Genomic DNA, 21,460 nt, shown 5'->3' with positions numbered 1-21,460 from the left:
AAATCGTTCCATAAAAAAGTTGCCTCAAGCTTTCCAAAACACTTAGCTGTTATTTTTGCCTTTTATTTGTTGCTTAATCATGGTTTTACCATTGTAATGATATTTGTTTTGAGGATAACAAAAAAATCTCCTTTAAAGCAAAACCAAAGTATTAGATTCAGCTGTCAAAATTAATGTTTTAGAAGAGTTGTTAAACGAATATGTGCAACAGTCAGAAAGTCTTACGATTTTCAGAGAAATCTAGAGGGTCCGAATTACCCTCACGGTCCTAATAGCCCCGGGTCCTCCTATGAATAAAGGTTTGGGTAAAAGTTTCTGCCGATGGATGTTCTCTGATCGTTTTCATTGAGTCTGGTGTCATAATAATTTTGATCGGGAAACTGTTCTGGAAGCTGCTTTAGGGAGATGGGCATACACACATTTCGGCTGCAGATCATGGAAATTCCCACAAGGCTCAGTACACAAGGGCTCGAAAATACCTAGATACAAATCCTATAGACTTTTCTATTTGTTTTTTATTTTAGAAAGTGAAAGGACCAAAATCCCAAAAGATCATCACAATCGGCCGTTTGTGATTTGTTTTTCGGTTTTTTGCCATAACGAAGGAAAAAGGGGGCCGTGTCGATCCAAATGGAATACATTCTGAATTTTGGATTATTTCTACACAACGTTGCTTATATAAGAAATGTACAACTGATTAATTCTACAGCATTGTGATAAGATTTTCTTATAACGTTTAATGTATTCATGTTTCGAAGTGGCAGATTTCGTATTTTGCAGAATGTGAATAAAAATATTCGTTTTTCTTGCACAATTTGTCATAAAACTTGGCGGCAAATGCTAAATTTGTCCTGTTGAAGCTACAGTTGCTTAAAAATGGAAAGCTATCCTTAGATAAATCAAGCTTTCCATAAATAATAATCATCTTTAAAAATATTCTTTTAATCCATATAGTTTATCACATGTACCAAAAATTCAATTGTAAGCTCATTACTAATTATTATTTGTTTTTATCGGTTTGATATAAGTATTGTAGTTGGCTTCAGTTGAAGAATATTCACTTCTAAAAGGCTATAACGGATTAATGTTCATTAATTTTAGGACAAAATACATTAGCCATTTCTATGTGGTGGATACATAACACATAATTTCTAAACTGCCTGAAAATCCAATACAATTTTCGTTCATGTGCCTTAAACTTCGCGAAACGCAAGCGAAACGGAAATTTCTTGAAACTACTTAATTCAAATATTATTTTTGAGCTTGAGTTTGAGCTTGCGCGACCACCCCTGGCTGCTATTCCGTTGTTGATCGAGACTAGCTGAAGTTTCACCGAGAATGAATAGATGATAATGCCTGGAAGTAACACACTATCCTTTAATGTACAACTTCTGGTAATCCCCAGGTGTGTATTGATCAATACCGGCGGACAGGCCCGAACCTAGGTCGCAGTAGGAAAGGGAAGAAATGTTAGTCCGACACATGCTTTTACTAGAGGCCGTGTATACTACTGCGCACTCTGCAAGTGTCACGGGAGGAGGGAGATTGTTAGTAAAGATACTGATTGGATATTATGCTAGAGTTTGCGCCCGATTCAAGTTTTCAGGGTTCTCTGGGCAGCCGGTCGCCATGAGACTCACTAGGTGCTTAAATTACGATTTAGTAATATCGTGATGTCGGACAGTGAGTCCATATTTAAAATTATACTTAATCCAAATATCATTTTAACAGAAAACAAACTAGCAAAATAAAAAGCATTTATAAATGCTAATATAAAAAAATAAGAGTGAAACCCAAAGTATGGCTTCAACTGATATTGATTATTTTCGCGACAAGGATATGAAAATATTTTGAGCGGTGCAAAATTAACTGAACTGAAAACCCAATTACTAGAGAGAGAGAGAGAGAGAGAGAGAGAGAGAGAGAGAGAGAGAGAGAGAGAGAGAGAGAGAGAGAGAGAGAGAGAGAGAGAGAGAGAGAGGAAGAGAAAGAGAGAGAGAGAGAGAGAGGGGGGGGGGGGAGAGACTTGCTTTTCTCAAGTAGGTTTATCACGAATAGAAAATAGAATGATCAGAATTAATCTACTAATTTATTATAAAAGTTATTATTACCTGTGCCTGCCAATTAGGGTTGTGGTACCGGTAATACCGGTACCGAAAATCCCGGGAATACCGACCCATTTTTGGTACCGTAATACCGGTACTGAACAAAAGCCAGTACCGGTATTTTCGGTACCATACAATATTTTCATGAAAAATATGTGGACTCTCTAAATGGACCTGTTAAAAAATGACTGCAAGATGACTTAATTATATTAAATATCTTCTAAATAAATCGTTGAGCGAACACATTTGTGGGGAAATCAGGTGGGGCCATCATCATAATAGTTCTAAAAGTTAAACATTACCCGTTGTACTGAACGGTTTGTTTAAATTCCTGCACTATTTTGTCGAAATTAAATTTTAACGATCTTGTACTAAATTTCAAAATATTCACATCTAGCGTTAGAGGCGTAAAATTTTTCTATGATTTTTTTTTATTAGCAACATTCCGATTGTTTTCCATTATTCACTGGGTGGCGCGTAATAAGACTATGGTCTATGTCATGTCTGTATTTGTTTTTGCTCTTAAACCTTTATCTATAAAAGAACGAACAGCGATTTAGAAGCTAACAATTTTTGACTTGGTGAACTGCTTCAAATGTGGCAATTTGTTATTTTTTGTGATCGGAAAATTCAGCAAAACTCCATAGTTTACATAAAAGCAAGGATCCTTGGTATGCATTAGAGAATAGTAGGCAAACGACATAAAGGTCGAAACCAATTTACAGAAAAGCAAGAGAGGAAATGCGAGCAATCTGCACGGATTCACTGCCATTCTCGCTTTGATTTACTATTGTTAATAGGGTTTCTTATATATACCATCTGTTGAAGTCGACGAAAGTCGTACCGCGTAGCAGGTATTGATTTCAAAATAAAAGCAGGTGCCGCATACGAAAAATATCTTCTGTGAAATGAGTCATGCCATTCCGAAGCAATTAAATACAATAAACATGCTTTTTTGATCAGCACAAATTAATCATCTGAGAATAAGGTTTTCGGTTTGAACATTCAATTTCACTTTGACACTTTTTTCGAATTTGAAAAAAAATACTGGAGTACCGGTACTTTACCGGTACTACCGGTACTGAGAGCTTCAGTACCGTAGTACCGGTTCTCGCCAAAAAGGGTCGGTACTGCGAACCCTACTGCCAATCCGTTACCAACCAGAATCAATTGAGACCGCAAAATGTTGATTGGACAATTTACTAATTTAGTATAATAAACTAGAAAGTCTAAAAATGCAGGGGATGAAGATGAAGTATAGGGAACGCTGCTTTGGTCACTTTTTTCGACATGGAAGCAGGAGAAACTGAATTACTAAATTACTAAACAATGTTCCAAAACCAGAAAATACAGAAGATGCAAAAAATAAAGAGGCGATTACCGATTTTGTCGCCTTTTAACACAAAAATCAGCCCACAATATTGTGCTCATGGAATACGGTTTACATGGCAACCAATAATATAGTGCATGTACTACTCAAAACCATATATATATTTTTATTTCGATTATAGAGGTTTTGACCTTAAGGTCATTCGCCTCTTCGGGTTAGAAAAATCTCTTATGAAAAATTTCTAACCCTATGTGCGGGGTCGGGACTCGAAACCAGGTGCCTGCGTACAAGGCAATCGATTTACCAATACGCTAAGCCCACCCCCGCTCAAAACTATATGAAAATACTCAATACAATATAATGAGATGAAAATATGTAATTACCATGATTTAACGAACTAAAGCCCAACCATTGAATGTGACAATAAAACATTTGTTCTTCGTACTGATGTAACTGAATAAAATTAGTAACTAGTTTTCCATCCTTCTCTCGAATTGTCATGTCTAAGACCTAACACTGCCTATGGTCGAAAATCAGTCCCATAAGGATAGGTAATCTTATGGAAAACGGGACAAATATGCGATGAGGGGCAGTATACATGATTGAAGTCATCATTCCACTCAGACAAGATCATGCGTTTTACCTATGCACATTTAATGCTCTGTGGATTAGTTCCCTAGTTTGTTAAATAAACACTAAACAAACAAAGAAAATGTTAGGTTGATTGGCATCACCCGGCGGATATTTGTTCCCTTACAATGATATTAAATGAACAAACATTAAAAATCACATACGACAAAATGTGTGCAATTTTGCAAATTATAGAATCAAGGCTACTACTTATTTACAATAAAATAAGAGCGGAAAAATCAAGGGCTTATTTTCAAAGATAACACTGTTGATGAATCACCTAATAAAAACGGATGCAGACGAAAATAGCTGAACACCGCCTTTATTGAAATATTATTTTTACAGAAAATAAACTAGCAAAACGAAAAGCACGAAAAAAACCAAAAAATTAACTAAGAATCTGAGGTTACAACTAAAAAACTATCGATTGTTTTCGTGACGAGAATATGAAATAATTTTGAGTCGCCCAGAATAAGCATTACCTGTACTAAAAATTATATTGTGTTTGACGCAATTGCACAGGCGCGTCCTTCGTTATTATTCTAACTACTAGAAAGAGAAGCTAGCAGGTTTATGACGAATAGATAAGAATAATGTCAAGAATTAATTTATTAATTTAGCACAAACAACGAAAAAATCTAAAAGTTGCATCAAATGAAGAAGAGAGTCTTACGACATGCGAGCAGAAACCCAGTGGATCAATTCCTGACTTCTGCCACTGGATGCCATACGGGCTCTAGGCTGGGTTTGTCCGGAGTTAGATAGTAAGGAGGCTCTGAACCCCACGACACACCACCGATTTAGACTCTAGTAGTAAAACTAGTAGTAAACATCATCAGAACCCACGAATATGGCACAATTTGTAATGACAATTTTGCGTTGGAATAAAAAATGATTAAAAAATAGTGGCTTTGAGGAAAATGAGAGTTTTGTAAATTTCACCATTGATGGTTGCGACGAAAACATGACTTCGCTTACCACAGGTACAAATTGTTTGCCAAATATGGTATTCTGATATGAATGCGAGTTGGAAGCACAAAAATAATGTGAGAAATTCGAATCCCATCGTTGAACCTTTTTAGTATTCTTGAGACGGTTAGATTGCTAATTTTCAGCATTTTTATCAAACCAAGATGTGTATGTTCCGAATATTCGAATTTTTGGTATAAACATGTTTTCACTCTTCCATCTTAGCCACAACAAAACACATAATTACGCAATTCACAGGCTATAAATGATAAGCTCGTCCTTAATCGTCAAAAAAAATTCAATCTCTGTCCAGTTGGAAAAGACTTTTAGTCGGTTGTGTTACAATAATTTCGTGTTCGCGCTCTAGATCAGAAACTGTCAGTTTCAAAAGCACCTATCCCTACCCGTTACTTCAAAATCGATTCGTGAGATTAACGTACATATTTTTCGCTTACTTCCCCATTCCTTCCAGCCGTACGAGCCGATCGGATGCGTGGTGGACGGAACAAGTTCGGCCCCATGTACAAACGGGATCGGGCGCGAAAGCTTCAAATCATGCGACAACGACAGTTGGCACTGCAGGCACTGCGGGGGTCCATAGGCGGCGGCGTCGGCATCGGTCAGCTTGGTTCGGACGGTGCGTCATCGCAGCTGCTGGCCATCGACTACCACCAGCCGTACTCCAACATGCACATCAAGCAGGAAATCCAAATACCGCAGGTTTGTTTATGTTGAGATGAGTTCGACGGGCAATTTAGTGGTCACGAACATTGCCATTTAATTCCACTATCTTTTCTCTGTTCTCTTTTCCTGTGTTCGTTACAACCTGTTTAAACCAACACGATGCCAACGATGACCCGCACTTGAATGTGTTACCAAATGTAACCAATGCGTTCTTTTTTCCATATGTATTTTTGCTGGGAACAATCAACGAAACACGTGAACCATCACCGACATAAAATATGTTTTTTTTCTTTTTTATTTTTTGTCATTGCAAACGAATTCGCTCGTCTGCCCGTCTTTTTCGCCCTTTTCAGGTGTCCTCGTTGACGTCCTCACCCGACAGCCCACCTAGTCCGGTCGCCATAGCGTTAGGCCAAGTGAACCCGCAGACGACGATATCGCTGAGTAGTGGCGTAGGCGGAAACGGTGGCAGTGGAGGAGGGGGAGGCAGCAACAATAGTTCCGGTGCGGGCACCGGAGGATCCCATTCTACGTCCTCGGCAATCCAGAATCAACTCTCCGGCTCGAAGCTATGGATGAGCGCCAATTCGACAACCGCCTCGCCACACTCACTGAGTCCCAAAGCGTTCAGTTTCGACAGTGGAACGAATCCCACCAGTACCGCGGACTCGGGCAATCCTGCAGATACGTTAAGGCTAGTCTTTACAATCATTTTGTTCATATGTTGTTTATATGCACCAACATCCCAATATCTCGCGCGCTCAAGGCTAACGCTCTGATTCGCTAGGCGATTTAATGATTTCTTTTTCTTTTTCTCATCTCCTATCGCTCTATTCCTATCTATTGCTCGCTCATCCATTCGATAACACCTCTAACAATTCAAAAAAAAAATGTCACTCACTAAAACTTCAACGCCTGTCTGTGGTCCGACCATATCTGTAGGGTATCGCCGATGATTCGAGACTTTGTACAATCCATCGATGACCGGGAGTGGCAAACGTCGCTCTTCTCGCTGCTGCAGAACCAATCCTACAATCAGTGTGAGGTGGACCTCTTCGAGCTGATGTGCAAAGTATTAGACCAAAATCTGTTCTCCCAAGTGGACTGGGCGCGGAATACGATATTCTTTAAGGATTTGAAGGTAAGTGGTTGCGATCATTATATATTTATTCTGCCAGCATTAAGAACATTGCACCATGGGCCACGAATCGATTTTTTTGGTCGAAAATCCAGAACTTATAAACCGTTAGTACTAGACTTTCAGTGTCTTTGGAACAAATTCTCTACAATAAGTGCTCTTCATTTTAGGGAAAATAAAATTAGGGTGGCCCTCTCGATTTTTGAAATAAAAAAATTATCTCCTGAATGAAAAAAGATAGGAGAATATGACCTTCCAAAGAAATGTAGAAAAATCAATTTTGAGTAACTTTGCTGAAGACGTCGAAACTCTATCTTCAACGGTTTTTATTTTATAGTGATTTCTCTTGTTCCGTTTAGGGTGGCTCTTAAAAATTCAGTTTTTTTAATATAACTTCTTTGAAGTTGATTTCTCGTAAATGTCGACTTCAGACAAAAGTTAGCTCTTACAAATGCACACATTTCTTCTTCGGAAGCCAACTCGTTAACTTTTATATAAACAGAGTTATTGACGATTTTATGTTCAAAATTCGACATTTTCTAAGCTAAATAACTCCGAAGGTGGCAAAAAGTGGCAATCAATGTTATGACCAACTGATAGTACTTCAAAAACACTACAAAATAAGGGGTACATGGTTTGTCTCCTAGCGACTGTTCATGTGAAATGTTTGCTTATAAACTCCCTCTGTTATAGTGAATGTATGCGGAATTCATCTAAATTCGTACTTAAAATATGTATATTAATCATAGTCGCCGTTCTTATACACACATATCCGGATCTCCGATGCAAATCAAATTTAATGGTACTCTCGAAACATGTTATTCTAAACTTGTTTCGTGGAGTGAAATTGTACATAAAACATGTGGTTTTCGGACAACGGTTTATAAAAAGAATGTTTGGAGTATTTGCATGGCATACGTTTTATTCGCATGGCAAAAAAGAAATTATTATCAACGTATTACAATATATTGAAAGCTCAGGTCAGGGGCGGCGAAACATTTTACGCCCGAGTGGGTAGAAAGCATAGGATGAGGTGTCCTTTAGTAATGATTTTTTCCCTTTTCGCAATGCATACTCTTACATTACATTCACATTAAGTCACGTTCGTTTATGCAATTGGAATTGTGGTACATCGATATTTTCAAATGTGTGTAGTGCGAGATACTTGCGTTGCACATCTAAATTTTTTGAAATGGTTCAAAATTTCGTTATTTTCGAGTGGGTAGTACTACTCACGCTTTCCGCAGGCCCTGGCTCTGATTTACTGTAAAGAAAGCACCCTTTGTTTAGCATTAATGATTTATTTGTCTTTTATTAATTATATTTTCTCCTCTGTTTCAGCTCACTGTAATTTGCTCTAATAGTTTCTCAAAATACAATTTTTTGTCTTTGGAAATTATCAAAAAAAAAAAAAAATCCACGTGAACGTTGGGGGACAAGCTGTTTAGCTCTCATTATTAGTATTTTTTACTATTATCAAACGGATAGATTGGCAGCCTCCTACTTCGGAGTTATTTTCCATACGCGGTAAAATTTTTTTATCAATGATATCAATCCATTATCCATTTCATAATAACTCTATGAGGTTATGTCGATGGATTAATTGATGCTAATAATGGGTCCTTTATGAATTACTTCAAGCGAGATAACCTACATATTAAAAACGGAAGTTTAGACTACTAAGGATGGTGCAAATATGCGATAATTCAACAATTTCGACTGCTCTGGAAGATTCAGGGATTCTGTCAAGTGACAGTTTTTAAGTTGATTTTAGGCTTTTAGAATAGAGATTCTATCAGGATTATTAAACTTTTCACCGAGGGAAATAATGTAAAACTGGTGTTGTATAATATAAATTTTCAGTATTTTTCATTCTGGGACGATTTTCATTAATGGGTATTTTTTACGTATTTCGTTGTAAGTTTTCCACAAGAAACAATAGGTAAAACGTAACCAGGTTGACGTACAAGCTCTTTACCCATTAAGTGGGTTATTCCACTTTTATTCAAAATGGGCAGTTTTCTATGCATTAAAAGGTACTTTAATTTATCAGAGTAGAAATTGTTGAAATGCACAGAAAAAAATTTACCACTGAGAAAATCATTATAGGGACGATCCATAAATGACGTAGCATTTTTTTAGTGATTTTTAACACCCCCCTCCCCCATCGTAGCATTTCGTCACAAACCTCTAAATACCCCCCCCCCCCCTGGTAATTACGTAGCTTGACGGTAATTCTCCCCCCCCCCCTTGTCCACTAAAAATATAAAAAAAATGAAAAACGATGTTAGTTAGTCCCCTTTAAAAAAGCTACGCAGCACGACATGACCCCCTACCCCTCTGTCGTCACACATAATCACAAAATACAATACTCTACCTCCCCCATATAATGCTACGTCATTTATGAATGATCCCATATTAGTTTTTTAAACTAATAAGTTGGTCTCCAAAGAAAAAATAGGCACTTATCAGAACGAAATTTCAAATTTTTTGGAAAATTTACTTCAAAAGTATTTTATTGAAACACTATTTTTTTAAAGGTCAAGCTAAACCAAATAATGGAAAATGCCGTAAAATAAATGCCTCTGACGATATTTAAGGAATTGTCAACAAAGTTACTCAAACATGATTATTTTTTAATTTTCAGTAGGTCTTTATACTTCTATTGTTATTATTCAGGAGAAATTATTTTCATTCCAAAAAGCAAGAAAACCACCCTATTTTTTACACCGAAATGAAGCGCACTTATTGTGAAGAAATTCTTTTGAAGACACTGAATGTCTATCACTTACGGGATATAAGAACTGGATTTTCAACAAAAAATCGATTTTGGCTCATGGAACAGAGGTAGTTTATAACCAAACATTTCACATGAACAGTCGCTAGGAGACAAACCATGTACCCCTTATTTTGTAGTGTTTTTAAAGTACTATCAGATGGTAATAACATTGATTGCCACTTTTTGCCACCTTCGGAGTTATTTAGCTTAGAAAATGTCGAATTTTGTGCATAAAATCGTCAATAACTCTGTTTATATAAAAGTTAATGAGTTGGCTTCCGAAGAAGAAATGTGCGCATTTGTAAGAGCTAACTTTTGTCTGAAGTCGACATTTACGAAAAATCAACTTCAAAGAAGTTATATTAAAAAAACTGAATTTTTAAGAGCCACCCTAAACGGAACAAGGGAAATCACTATAAAATAAAAACCGTTGAAGATAGAGTTTCGACGTCTTCAGCAAAGTTACTCAAAATTGATTTTTCTACATTTCTTTGGAAGGTCATATTCTCCTATCTTTTTTCATTCAGAAGATAATTTTTTTTTTCAAAAATCGAGAGGGCCACCCTAATTTTATTTTCCCTAAAATGAAGAGCACTTATTGTAGAGAATTTGTTCCAAAGACACTGAAAGTCTAGTACTAACGGTTTATAAGTTCTGGATTTTCGACCAAAAAAATCGATTTGTGGCCCATGGTGCATTGGTTGTAGATATTGCTGTATTGTACAACTGAAGAATGATTTATTTGATTCGAACCAATCGAACTTTCAGAGCTCGGACAATGTAATACAAAAACTTCTGAACCGTCGAATATATACTTTAAATCAACTTTTCATATAAGCCTTTCCCAATACTCCTTCTAGACTATAAACATGTGTAATTAGTTTCCATCGCATGCAACAGAACTGGCTGTCATATCGTAAAAAAATATACCGTCAAGTAATAAGTCTTCCAAGCACTCCCCAAAACTGACCACACCAAAACATTCCATGGCTCTTGTTGTAGCGTTAACTGCACTGACCTCACCCGGCAGCGGCGTCGGGGCAACAGTCCAACGAAGCAACAACTACAAAAAAACGCACGTCCCCCATCAGTGTGCAACTCGGCCCATTCCGGACTGGTCCCCTTCTTCCGACTGCAGTAGTAATCAACTGGGGGGCCTGATTTAGCACTCTGTAACTGCAAGCAGAATGAATGAATAAATGAATGAAAGATCGCGCAAAACGAGTGAGCGAAAAAAAATAAATAAAAACCGAAGTACCCATAAACTGAAAAAATGCACAACCATTACCCAGACCACTCTCAATTTCAATGGCTGGCCTACTTGCCAAGTTGAGTCGAACGACCACCCCTCAGTCAGGAACCCTGCTTCATCGCGTCGCGTCGGTCGCCGCGAACTTTTGCTGCTGCAGCAACAATCTGAGCGCGCATCGACCGACGACTTCAAAATTAAACCCCGGCCAAGTCTCGGTCCGAAAGTGGATATAAAATAAGTGGAAATAAACTACCACATGTTAAGGGCAATTACTGCTACAGACAGAGAGGGCGAATGTTACAAATAGCAGTTGAAAATGTGGAAAAAAGAGATTCTTTTATTGATAGTATAACGAATTGGTTGAAGAGTAGTATATTCCTAGTTTTGTATCGCATCCGTGTCAATTTTTTTTAACGCAAGTTTACACGTCCGTCTCAATTATAAAAGGATGACAAATAATCAAATATTAAATGTGCGCATAATGTAAAATGTTGCAAAAAATACAATATAAAATATGTTCATCGTGGCCGAACAATCCGGGTGTTCCGAATGTATTGCAGATTTCCAAGTTTCTCAGTCTTTGTCCGCTTCTCTCCATACTTCTTGTATGCGCCATTTCCTCAGTTGCATGCAATCAGTGACAGCGTGATCTGCCCGGAAATCGACTACCTCTTCTAGAATCTTCAACTACCTCTTCTAGAATCTTCACTAAACAAACTTAGCTGGTTTCCTTTCAGGCATTTTGTGGTCGTCTGTAGGTTACTGGACATTAGCCGACTACGTAAACCTTAAAAACTCCGATTCTCAGCATCAACATGCTCTTTTATCTTTCGGATAACTTCGCTTTCACATATCAATAGAATACAATATATATGATCGTTCTATACTCCATTTATTTCTACTCTGACGCCATACCATTTTGATGGAAAACATTGTTCCTGCTATATCTGCCCCAGTTAGTTTCGTTTCACTGAATCGGACGCTGCGTGAAAATCCGCATACAGATGACAAGTCATATTTCCGAAATTACCTGAAACTCGCATTAGTATTCGCCGACAAAAAATCAGCCAACGGCGTCAATCAGCTAAACGGAACACAAAGCAGCACTTTATCGTTATGTCTAGTTAGTACACTCGAGTTTGAGACGCTTCTTGTAGGTAGAATATATAAGGCCATCCAACTAATCTGAATTTAGGGCATTGCAAAAAAAAGTTTTTTTTGAATTCTCAAAGGCCCCCCCTCTCATATTGTGCCAAATGTCAAAGTAAGCTCAGATGCCAAATTTCACATCATTTGGACAATTCTAGACCCCCGCCCACTTCGCTTGAAATTTTTAAAATTGAAGATATGGGAAAAAATGGAGGAAAAATATATTAAATGCTATAACTTTTGAAGTAGCACTCAGAAAATTACAATTCGTACCTCTTTTTAAAGGAAATAACCTTAGTATTTGAATGGAGATATTTCTGTTTATCGAAAAATACGAGAAAGTGGGGTACAGGGTCATTTTGTCCCCAAAATCCCCTACTTTTAATATTTTTTCTGCTCCGTGATGTAATTCATACATATTTTGCAGTTTTTCTTATGTGAAAAAATCTCAGGGATCGAACGGAGCCTTTTTGACCTTTGTACAAATACGGGGCTATAGAGCCTTTTGTCATTCATATTAAATTTGATCATTTTCTCGTTCATATATCTCTAGCATTCTTTTAGCAATTTTCATAAAATGTATCTTGTTGATCGTAAAGAATTCTTAGTAATAAATCAAAAATAGATTAGCTACCGGTAAAATTCAGAAACTTTTTTTTTTGACATTAACTCTACAAATCAATTTTTTTCATTTTTTGTCCTAATACCTCAACATCCCTTATTTTCCCAGGAATGATATTTTCATGTGATTCCTAAGAATATTTCACACTAAAACTAGTAAATTAAATATTAATTTATTGTTAAATGGAGTTGATATGTGCGATGTAATGATAAAAATGTGAAATCGAGGCTAAATGCCAGAATATTTGATGTTTATGAATTTTACCGGTAACGAATCTATTTTTATTTTGTTCCTAAGATTTTTCCGCGTTCAATAAGGTACAGTTCATTAAAATTGAGTGAAGAATAATAGAGATATATGCAATAGAAAATGATTAAATTTAATATGAATGACAAAAGGCCCTATAACCCCATTTTCCCGTATTCGGACAAAGGTCAAAAAGGTACCGTTCGATCCCTGAGATTTTCTCACATTAGAAAAACTGCAAAATATGTATGAGTTGCATCACGGATCAGAAAAATTATTGAAAATAGTTGATTTTGGGGATAAAATGGCCGAGTACCCCACTTTCCCGTATTTTTCGAGAAGCAAAAATATCTCCATTCAAATAATAAGGTTATTCCCTTTAAAAAAAGGTATGAATTGTAATTTTCTGAGTGCTATTTCAAAAGTTATAGCATTTAATATATTTTTCCTCCATTTTTTCCATCAATTTTAAAAATTTCAAGCGAAGTGGGCGGGGGTCTAGAATTGTCCAAATGATGTGAAATTTGGCATCTGAGCTTACTTTGATAATTGTCACAATATGAGAAGGAGGCCTTTGAGAATTAAAAAACAACTTTTTTTGCAATGCCCTACTGAATATATTTCTTCTTCCGCTCAGATCAACCCAATCACGCAGTGAATTGCTTCGTACAACCGGTTATTTTAGTCTTTTACAAGCCCGTTCGTGTTACTATCCTTCCCATCCGATATACCATTTTAACTCTCGAAGAGCCTTTCGCACTTCGTCTAGCGTAGGTTGATCCAAAACTTGTACATCATTTTTAAATTTTATTCAAGGCATGCCTTGTCTATTCCTTTGTTTGTCCGATAACAACCCAGCGTGCTCCTTTCACTTTATGTTCCTTTCCATTACGTTCGATCTGTCAACTGGTCGTTGAACATAACAGATGCTGTTTTACTCTTTTTTTGAGCTGCGAATCACTCTTCATAGTGTTGCTCGTCTCGTATAACATAACTTTCGATTGACGTTCTTGGTAAAGTTTTCCTCAGCCCTTATGAATACCGTTTCGTAGGATCCACGTTTGCCAAACGCTGCTCTCAGTTCAATATAGCATTCCCTGTTCTGACACGTATACGCTGCAAGCATTCGGCTCCTAGTCAGACTGTGGTACTTTAGTTAACTATCAAAATTATAGAAAGTTCTATTCGCAGTCGCAAGACGCTAACTTCGCTACCACATGTTACTTGTGTTCCAAGATACATATATGAATTCCTTCGACAACCTTGTACAGTAACCTATCTTTTTCCACCTCGGAACCAACACCGTTCGGACTGTCTCGTTCTACCAACTACTATGTACTTCGTTTTGTCGAAGTTTACGGTTAGTCCGATTCTTGCCGCTTCCTTTTTCAAAGGCATAAGTGCCGCTTCTACTATTCTGCCACCAACACCAATGATGCCAATATCAAACCAAGAAGAATATGATATCTCATGATGATGCCTTCGTTTCTTTGCACAACCGATCTTTATCTCGAGCGCTACGTTGAACAAAAAATTTTAGAGTACATCGCTCTGATTTACTTAATCTGATGTCACAAACGAGTCGAGTGTCTCTCCCACTATTTTGACGCTTGGATCTGACCAATCCAGCTTCATACGAATCATCTTAATCAGTTGTGTAGTGAGAAATTCCACGAAGATCTATACGCACATCTTTAAAATCGTGACTAACCATCATTGATTCCGATGGAACTTTACTCGTTTCACTGGCATAGAAGACTAATCATGTTCCACAGTCAATGAGATCATTTTAGCTCAGGAGCAATTTTTCAAAAGGGCTCAGAATTTTTTGCATGCATTACATTCAACAAAAATTTTCAACTACCGCATTTTGTACAGTCAATCAATCACAGAGTAAATTAAAGGAAATAAATAGTTCTGCGCGAAAAAAGATACACTGAAAAAAATGTTGTAACACATTTTACAAAATCAGAAATTTATGTTAAAAAATAAAATTACGAAAACAGCAATTTTTTTGTTTTTTTTTGTCAACAAAATCTTCAAATGAAAGGACACATTTTAAATGTCATCGCATCATGAAAAACTTATCAGTAAAAAAGTTTTTCTAACGATAGGAGAGACCGGGGCTAGTTGGTGGTGTTTTCAGTTTTTATTTTTATCGTTGGCTACAGTCGCATGTTCTATCTACATCAAAGCGGTAAAAAATCAAGATCTATCTACTTCAAAGCAGTAAAAAATGGAAACTGAAAACACCGCAAACTAGCCCCGGTCTCCCCTATACTTTTTTTGTTTCAAGTGAGTCTGCGTCTATTTTCGTGGTAGTCGTGTGATGCGAGCTAAGTGAAATAAGAATGTAATAGACATTTCCACAATTTTATTGGACAAAACCAGCTAATGAATCATAGTTTGGATAAATGAGAAAGGCGCAATTGCACCACTAGATAAATTAAAACAGGTTTTTTAGTGTTCTATATGCCGTTTTCTATTCAACTTCAATCCAGTCGTTTTTTATTCAATTTGTTTATTTTGATAAGGCAGGTTTGCGTTAGCTTAAAGGTGCCAATCTTGGTTTGTTTTACATTTCAAATTACTTAAAACTAGGGGATCACATATTGATTTTTTTTAAATTAAACTAAGGAGAATTTATAGCTATACATATACACAAGGGGGTAATATAATTTTCGTAAGATTAGGGGGGTCATTTAGTTTTTATGGCAATATGGTTTGACATTTTTAGCTGGAAGATTATGGAAGCAAATAGTTTTTAACTAAGGGGGACCATTTTTATAATTATCTTAAAACTACGAATAACTAGAGAGCGTGATTTAATTTTGTAAAGATTCGGGGAGATTAATTAGAGTTATTTTTTGTGGTAGTAGAATTGGGCGTTTTCAATGAGATTATATAATATAATAGTTAGAACTAGAAGAGACAGAAGGGGGGGGGGGGGGAAAGGGGTAATACTTCTGGGTATAAGAGTCAGGGAAGGGAGCGTGGACAAAGATGGCAGGGAAGAAAGTTATTAACTTTCAGTTGCAGGCATCGGGAGATTAACGGCATAGGATGTAGACTCGGATGGCCTTCATCAAGAAGAATTATGTACAGGGAGTCCGGGGTGTTCTTCCTCGAGTCGGCAGGGGTTCCTCCAGACGGCTCAGATGCAGATCGGAAAGAGTTCGAGTTGCGCATGTGATGTTGATGATATACTGTAGGTCTCGTGTTTGTTGGCTCATTCGACAGAGATCTTTTGTGTAGCCTTGGAGTCCCATCAAACCTACGTGGGTGTATGGTACAGGTGGAAGAGAGCGTTTCTGAGAATGATAGGAAATAAAAAGGGGCAGTTAAATTTTTATATTAATGGTTTTTACGAAGATGTATATAATGGACATACAGAGGACATTGTGGCTTGCCAACACATCTCAAACCGGGACGTTGGGTGGTCTTCCTCGGGCCCATAGGGTGTCCATAAGCCGAGACCTGGCGGAACTGTACTCGGTGCACGTCCAGACAATGTGCTCGATGTCGTGATAGCCGTCGCCACCAGCGCAGATACCACTCTCCACAAGCCCAATACGTTTGAGATGTGCATCCAGTGTGTAATTGTTTGCCATGAGTCGCGACATCACACGAATGAAGTCACGACCCACATCCATCCTCTTGAACCAAGGTTTCGTCGATACCTTAGGTACTATCGAATGTAGCCACCTTCCTAGCTCCCCATTGCTCCACGAGGTTTGCCAACTTTCGAGGGTTCTCTGATGAGTAATACTGAAAAATTCGTGGAAGCAAATTGATCTTTCAAAAAAACGTCACCTTCAAGGGCACCCACCTTAGCTAAGGAGTCCGCTTTCTCATTGGAATGGAGCAATGAGAAGAGACCCACACCAAGGTAATCTGGAAAGATTTGTCAGATAAAGCACTCAGTAGCTCCCGTATTTTCCCCAAAAAAGCGAATAGCGTCAATAGAACTCAGACTATCCGAGACGATGAAGTAATGGTCTGCGGGTAATGTGTCAATGACTTCAAGGGTATACTGAATAGTAGCTAGTTCTGCGGCGTAAACTGAAGCGGGGTTACTGAGTTTATAGGAGGCGGTGAACTTTTGATTGAAAAAAATCGAAGCCAGTGGACCCTTCGAGGTTTGATCCGTCAGTATGAAACATCTTAGAACAGTCGACTTCATCGGAATTTATTATAAAAAATCTTTGGAGCCACTTGAGGGCGTATGTGGTTCGGAATTCCACAGATCATGGAAGTGCCGAAGAAAACAGTAGATTCAGAAGTATTTATGAAATGGACACGGTTTGGATTGTAAGAAGAAGGATTGATATTCTGCGCCATGTAGTCAAAGTACAGGGTCATAAAACGGGTCTGAGAATTGAGCTCAACAAGCCTTTCGAAATTTTCAATCACCACTGGGTTGAAGATATCGCATCGAATGAGCAATTGATATGAGAGTTCCCAAAATCGATTTTTCAGCGGTAGAACGCCCGACAGGACTTCGAGACTCATCGTATGGGTCGACTGCATGCACCCTAAGGTGATACGCAAAAAACGATACTGAATTCTTTCGAGTTTGATGAAATGTATGTTCGCGGCGGAGCGAAAGCAAAAGCATCCGTATTCCGTTATCGACAGTATCGTTGTTTGATACAACCTAATCAGGTCTCCTCGGTGGGCACTCCACCAACGTTCCGGTTATTGTACGAAGAAAGTTGATCCTTTGTTGGCATTTCTGTTTCAGATACCTAATGTGGCATTCCCAAGTACCTTTCGAGCCGAACCAGACCCCTAGATATTTTACTGTGAAGACCTGAGCGATACTTTCACCCATTAATAGAAGCTGTAATTGTGCTGGTTCACGCTTCCTAGAAAATACAACTAGCTCAGTTTTCTCCGTGGAGAATTCGATACCCAGCTTAATAGCCCAAGCAGACAAATTGTCCAAGGTATTCTGTAATAGTCCTTCTAGATCGACAGCTTTGGGTCCCGTTACAGAAACCACGCCATAATCTGCAAGTTGCCTTAACGTGCAGGAATTGTCAAGACATTCATCAATGTCGTTGACATAGAAATTGTATAACAGAGGGCTTAAACATGAGCCCTGGGGAAGGCCCATGTAACTAAATCGTGATGTCGATAAGTCACCATGCGAAAAATGCATGTGCTTTTCCGACAACAAGTTTAGTAAAAAGTTGTTTAAAGTCGCTGAAAGACCATGCTGGTGCGGCTTCTCTGAAAGAATGTTGATCGAAACTGAATCAAAAGCCCTCTTAATATCTAGGAACACTGATGCCATCTGCTCTTTGCTAGCATAGGCCATTTGAATTTCGGTTGAGAGCAATGCAAGACAATCGTTCGTCCCTTTGACTTTTCGAAAGCCAAGTTGTGTATCTGAAAGTAAGGCATTTGTTTCGACCCAATTGTCGAGGCGGAATAGGATCATTTTCTCGAACAACTTCCGGATACAGGACAGCATTGCGATCGGTCGATACGAATTGTGATCGGAGACTGGTTTTCCTGGTTTTTGGATGGCGATGACCTTCACTTGTCTCCAATCGTGTGGGACAATGTTAGCCGCAAGAAACTTATTAAATAAGTTCAACAAGCGTCTCTTGGCAGAGTCTGGCAGATTCTTCAACAAGTTAAATTTTATTGTTACTCGAGAAGAGAGCAATTGAGAACTCCACCATCGAAAAAGGTGTTTCGTTCGCGTTATCGTGAGGGGGCTCGGCGCGTTAGATCTTCTGTGCCGGGCGGAATCCGGACAAACCTTCTTGGCGAAATCGAATATCCAACGGTTTGAATATTCCACGCTCTCATTAGTACACCAGAGATTGGGAGAACGTTTTTGTATGTTCGCGCCGGGTACTGGCTTAGTCTGAGCTTGATTCGCGCTGTCGAGAAACAAGCCAGCCAAAAAGCTGTCCTCTTCCTCCGGAGGAAGTTCTTGGGTAGATTCGATGTTGTCGGATATCGCAGCCGCATAGTTCTTCCAATCGATATTTCGTGTGAGGTCATACGAAATATTGATTGATTCCAATGGTCTTGAGCTGTTGGTGATCGAGACTACGATCGGCAGATGGTCGCTACTGTGGGGATCAGGGATTACCTTTCACGCGCAATCCAACTGTAGCGAGGTCGATCAAAGGGTTAAATCTAATGCACTTGGGCGCGCTGGTGGGGGAGGGATACGTGTCATTTCACCCGTGTTTAGAATTGTCATATTGAAGTTGTCGCAAATATTGTGAATTAAGGAGGAACGGTTATCATCATAAAGGCAACCCCATTCCGTACCGTGAGAGTTAAAGTCTCCTAAAATAAGTCGCGGTGCATGATGTCATGTAGCCGGCGGTGCCCAATCGCGGTGCTGGGGGGAATATATATGGAAGCTATGCAAAGATCTTTGCCTTGACAAGCGACAACTTCAATACCTGTTATCGAGGGAAGGTTAATTCTGTAGAAGGAATAGCGCTTTTTGATCCCCAAAAGCACTCCTCCATAGGGGGTGTCTCGATCCAGGCGAATAATATTAAAATCGTGGAAGTTGGGATCTATATCTGAAGTTAACCAAGTTTCACATAATGCAAATGCATCGCAACAAAAACTATTTATTAAAATTTTGAAGGAATCGATTTTCGTGATGATACTTCTTCAATTCCACTGTAAAACAGTGATCAAATCAGTGACCTCGTTCGATGAGTTAGCCATCGAAGGATACAATCGCTGAAAGGAGGGGCCATTTAGCAGCCAACTGCTTCAAAAATGTTCTTACTGTAGGGAGAAAAGCTAACATAAGACTTTTAATAGGATCAGTTATATTGAAAGTTTTTATTTTCCAGTCCACTATGTCCGAGAGTTTGATAATTCCAGTGCTGTGATTATTCTCGAACTGAAACAAAGGAACACTAGGGATTTTTGATGTTCCTGGAAGTGCTGGGAACTCCTTCTCTGAGCTTAATCCTCCGAGACCAGGAGCAAATTGCTTCGGTTTGGTTGAAACACTTCCAATAGATGTGACTTTCGGAGCCCCGTCAAGGGATACCTTCTGGCCTTTACAAGGAACTTTAGGAGAGGAAATGTTCCTCCTCTTCCTATAACTTCTAGGCGCTCTAGTAGATGTTCCCTCTTGTGGGTCATCAGCCTCGCCCTCGTTAGGAGGCAAGTGAGCATAGATGTTTGTTGAGGATGGTGGCGTTGCTTTCTTTGGCATTTATACGAAAGAACGTTCGGATCGCCCCACAAGGGAAGGTTTTAGTTTATCCCCGCGTAGTTTGTACGCGGGACATACCGAGATATCATGCAGATTCTCTGCTCAGTAAGGACACTTCTCAGCATTCTTACTGCACGAATCGTCCACATGAGTCTCACCACATTTTCCACAGCTGGCCTTATTTCTACAATGGGGTGCCGTGTGACCAAATTGTTTACACTTTGTGCAATTCATGACTCGCGGCACAAACAGACGCACAGGCAGACGAACCTTGTGCAAGAGGACGTAATTTGGCAAAGCGGTACGAGCGAATGTCACCCGATAAGAGTCTGATTGGGGTACGTTTTTGAACCATCCCCCGCAACTACTACTGAGTGCAAACTCTTGCACTCAAGTATTTTCACTGGCTGAAGTAAGCGGTCTCTAAAACGGCCTACCCCGTACTGCAGGAGATCCTCGCATGTCAAACTCTCATCGGTGACAACGCCTTCAGACTGTACTTTTACAGCTGGAATATACACGTGATAGTCCTTCGTAAAGTGCTCGCAGCAAGCTATATCGTTTGCCTGCTTTGAGTTAGTCAGCACGACCCTCAGCCTGTCTGAGCGGACCTTTTTTTATTTCGGTCACAGCCGAGAATCGTTCCGTCAGGTCTTTCGAAATCTGTAATAGATTCAGCAATTTTGTTTTGGGCCGAAAGAAGACCACAAAGGGACCGGTCGAGAGCTCTGGATATTGCTTGGGTCGGGGGAGAGCCTTGGGAGTCGATTCGACCTCCATTTGGCCGTCCGGGGAGGGAACCATCGACACCGTCGACGCACGGGGTTAGCACCCGCGCAGACGGGAATAAGTCGTAAATGTGTCAAAAGAGGTAGATTTTACTTATCTGTAAATTTGTTTCCCACGACGCACCAGTCCAGCTTATATAGCTGGCTATTGTTCAATCCTCACTACGCGAACAAAAGGTTGAGGAATGCGGCCTAACACACGCACAAAAGAAGAAAAAAGTCCAAAACCTCGAGAGGTAGAGAATGTGCAAGATAACCTTGAACGGGGATTAAAACGATTCTTTATCTCACACTGACGGACTGGAAAAAACACTTGCTTCTCGATAGACCGCTCGTAAACGAATGAATGAGCAGTTGTTCATTGGAATCGAAATAAAAATATAGTTGTTATGAGTATTTTTGTAAAACATACAAAGTTAATTTTTCAGAGTTTTGCCTTTCTCATATAGAAAGGTTATGCAATCAGTTGGGATTTCGACCTTTTAAGCGAGGCCCCCGGGACCGAATCTCTTATACCATTCGACTCAGTTCGTCGAGATCGGAAAATGTCAGTGT

General features: G+C 38.9%; 1 protein-coding gene across 6 annotated transcripts in view; it reads left to right on the top strand.

The window, feature by feature from the left end:
• Positions 1-21,460, top strand: part of LOC131688605 (nuclear hormone receptor FTZ-F1) — a 591,438-nt gene that overhangs the window by 520,257 nt on the left and 49,721 nt on the right. For all 6 annotated transcript variants that reach the window (XM_058972967.1, XM_058972966.1, XM_058972965.1 and 3 more), the window contains 3 exons: positions 5,507-5,754; positions 6,072-6,412; positions 6,661-6,859. In XM_058972967.1, the coding sequence (XP_058828950.1) occupies positions 5,507-5,754; positions 6,072-6,412; positions 6,661-6,859 (788 nt within the window). The remainder of the gene's footprint in view (positions 1-5,506; positions 5,755-6,071; positions 6,413-6,660; positions 6,860-21,460) is intronic.

Source organism: Topomyia yanbarensis, chromosome 3 (genome assembly GCF_030247195.1).
Source record: "Topomyia yanbarensis strain Yona2022 chromosome 3, ASM3024719v1, whole genome shotgun sequence".
Lineage (NCBI taxonomy): Eukaryota > Metazoa > Arthropoda > Insecta > Diptera > Culicidae > Topomyia > Topomyia yanbarensis.
This window is presented reverse-complemented; position numbering and strand designations above follow the sequence as displayed.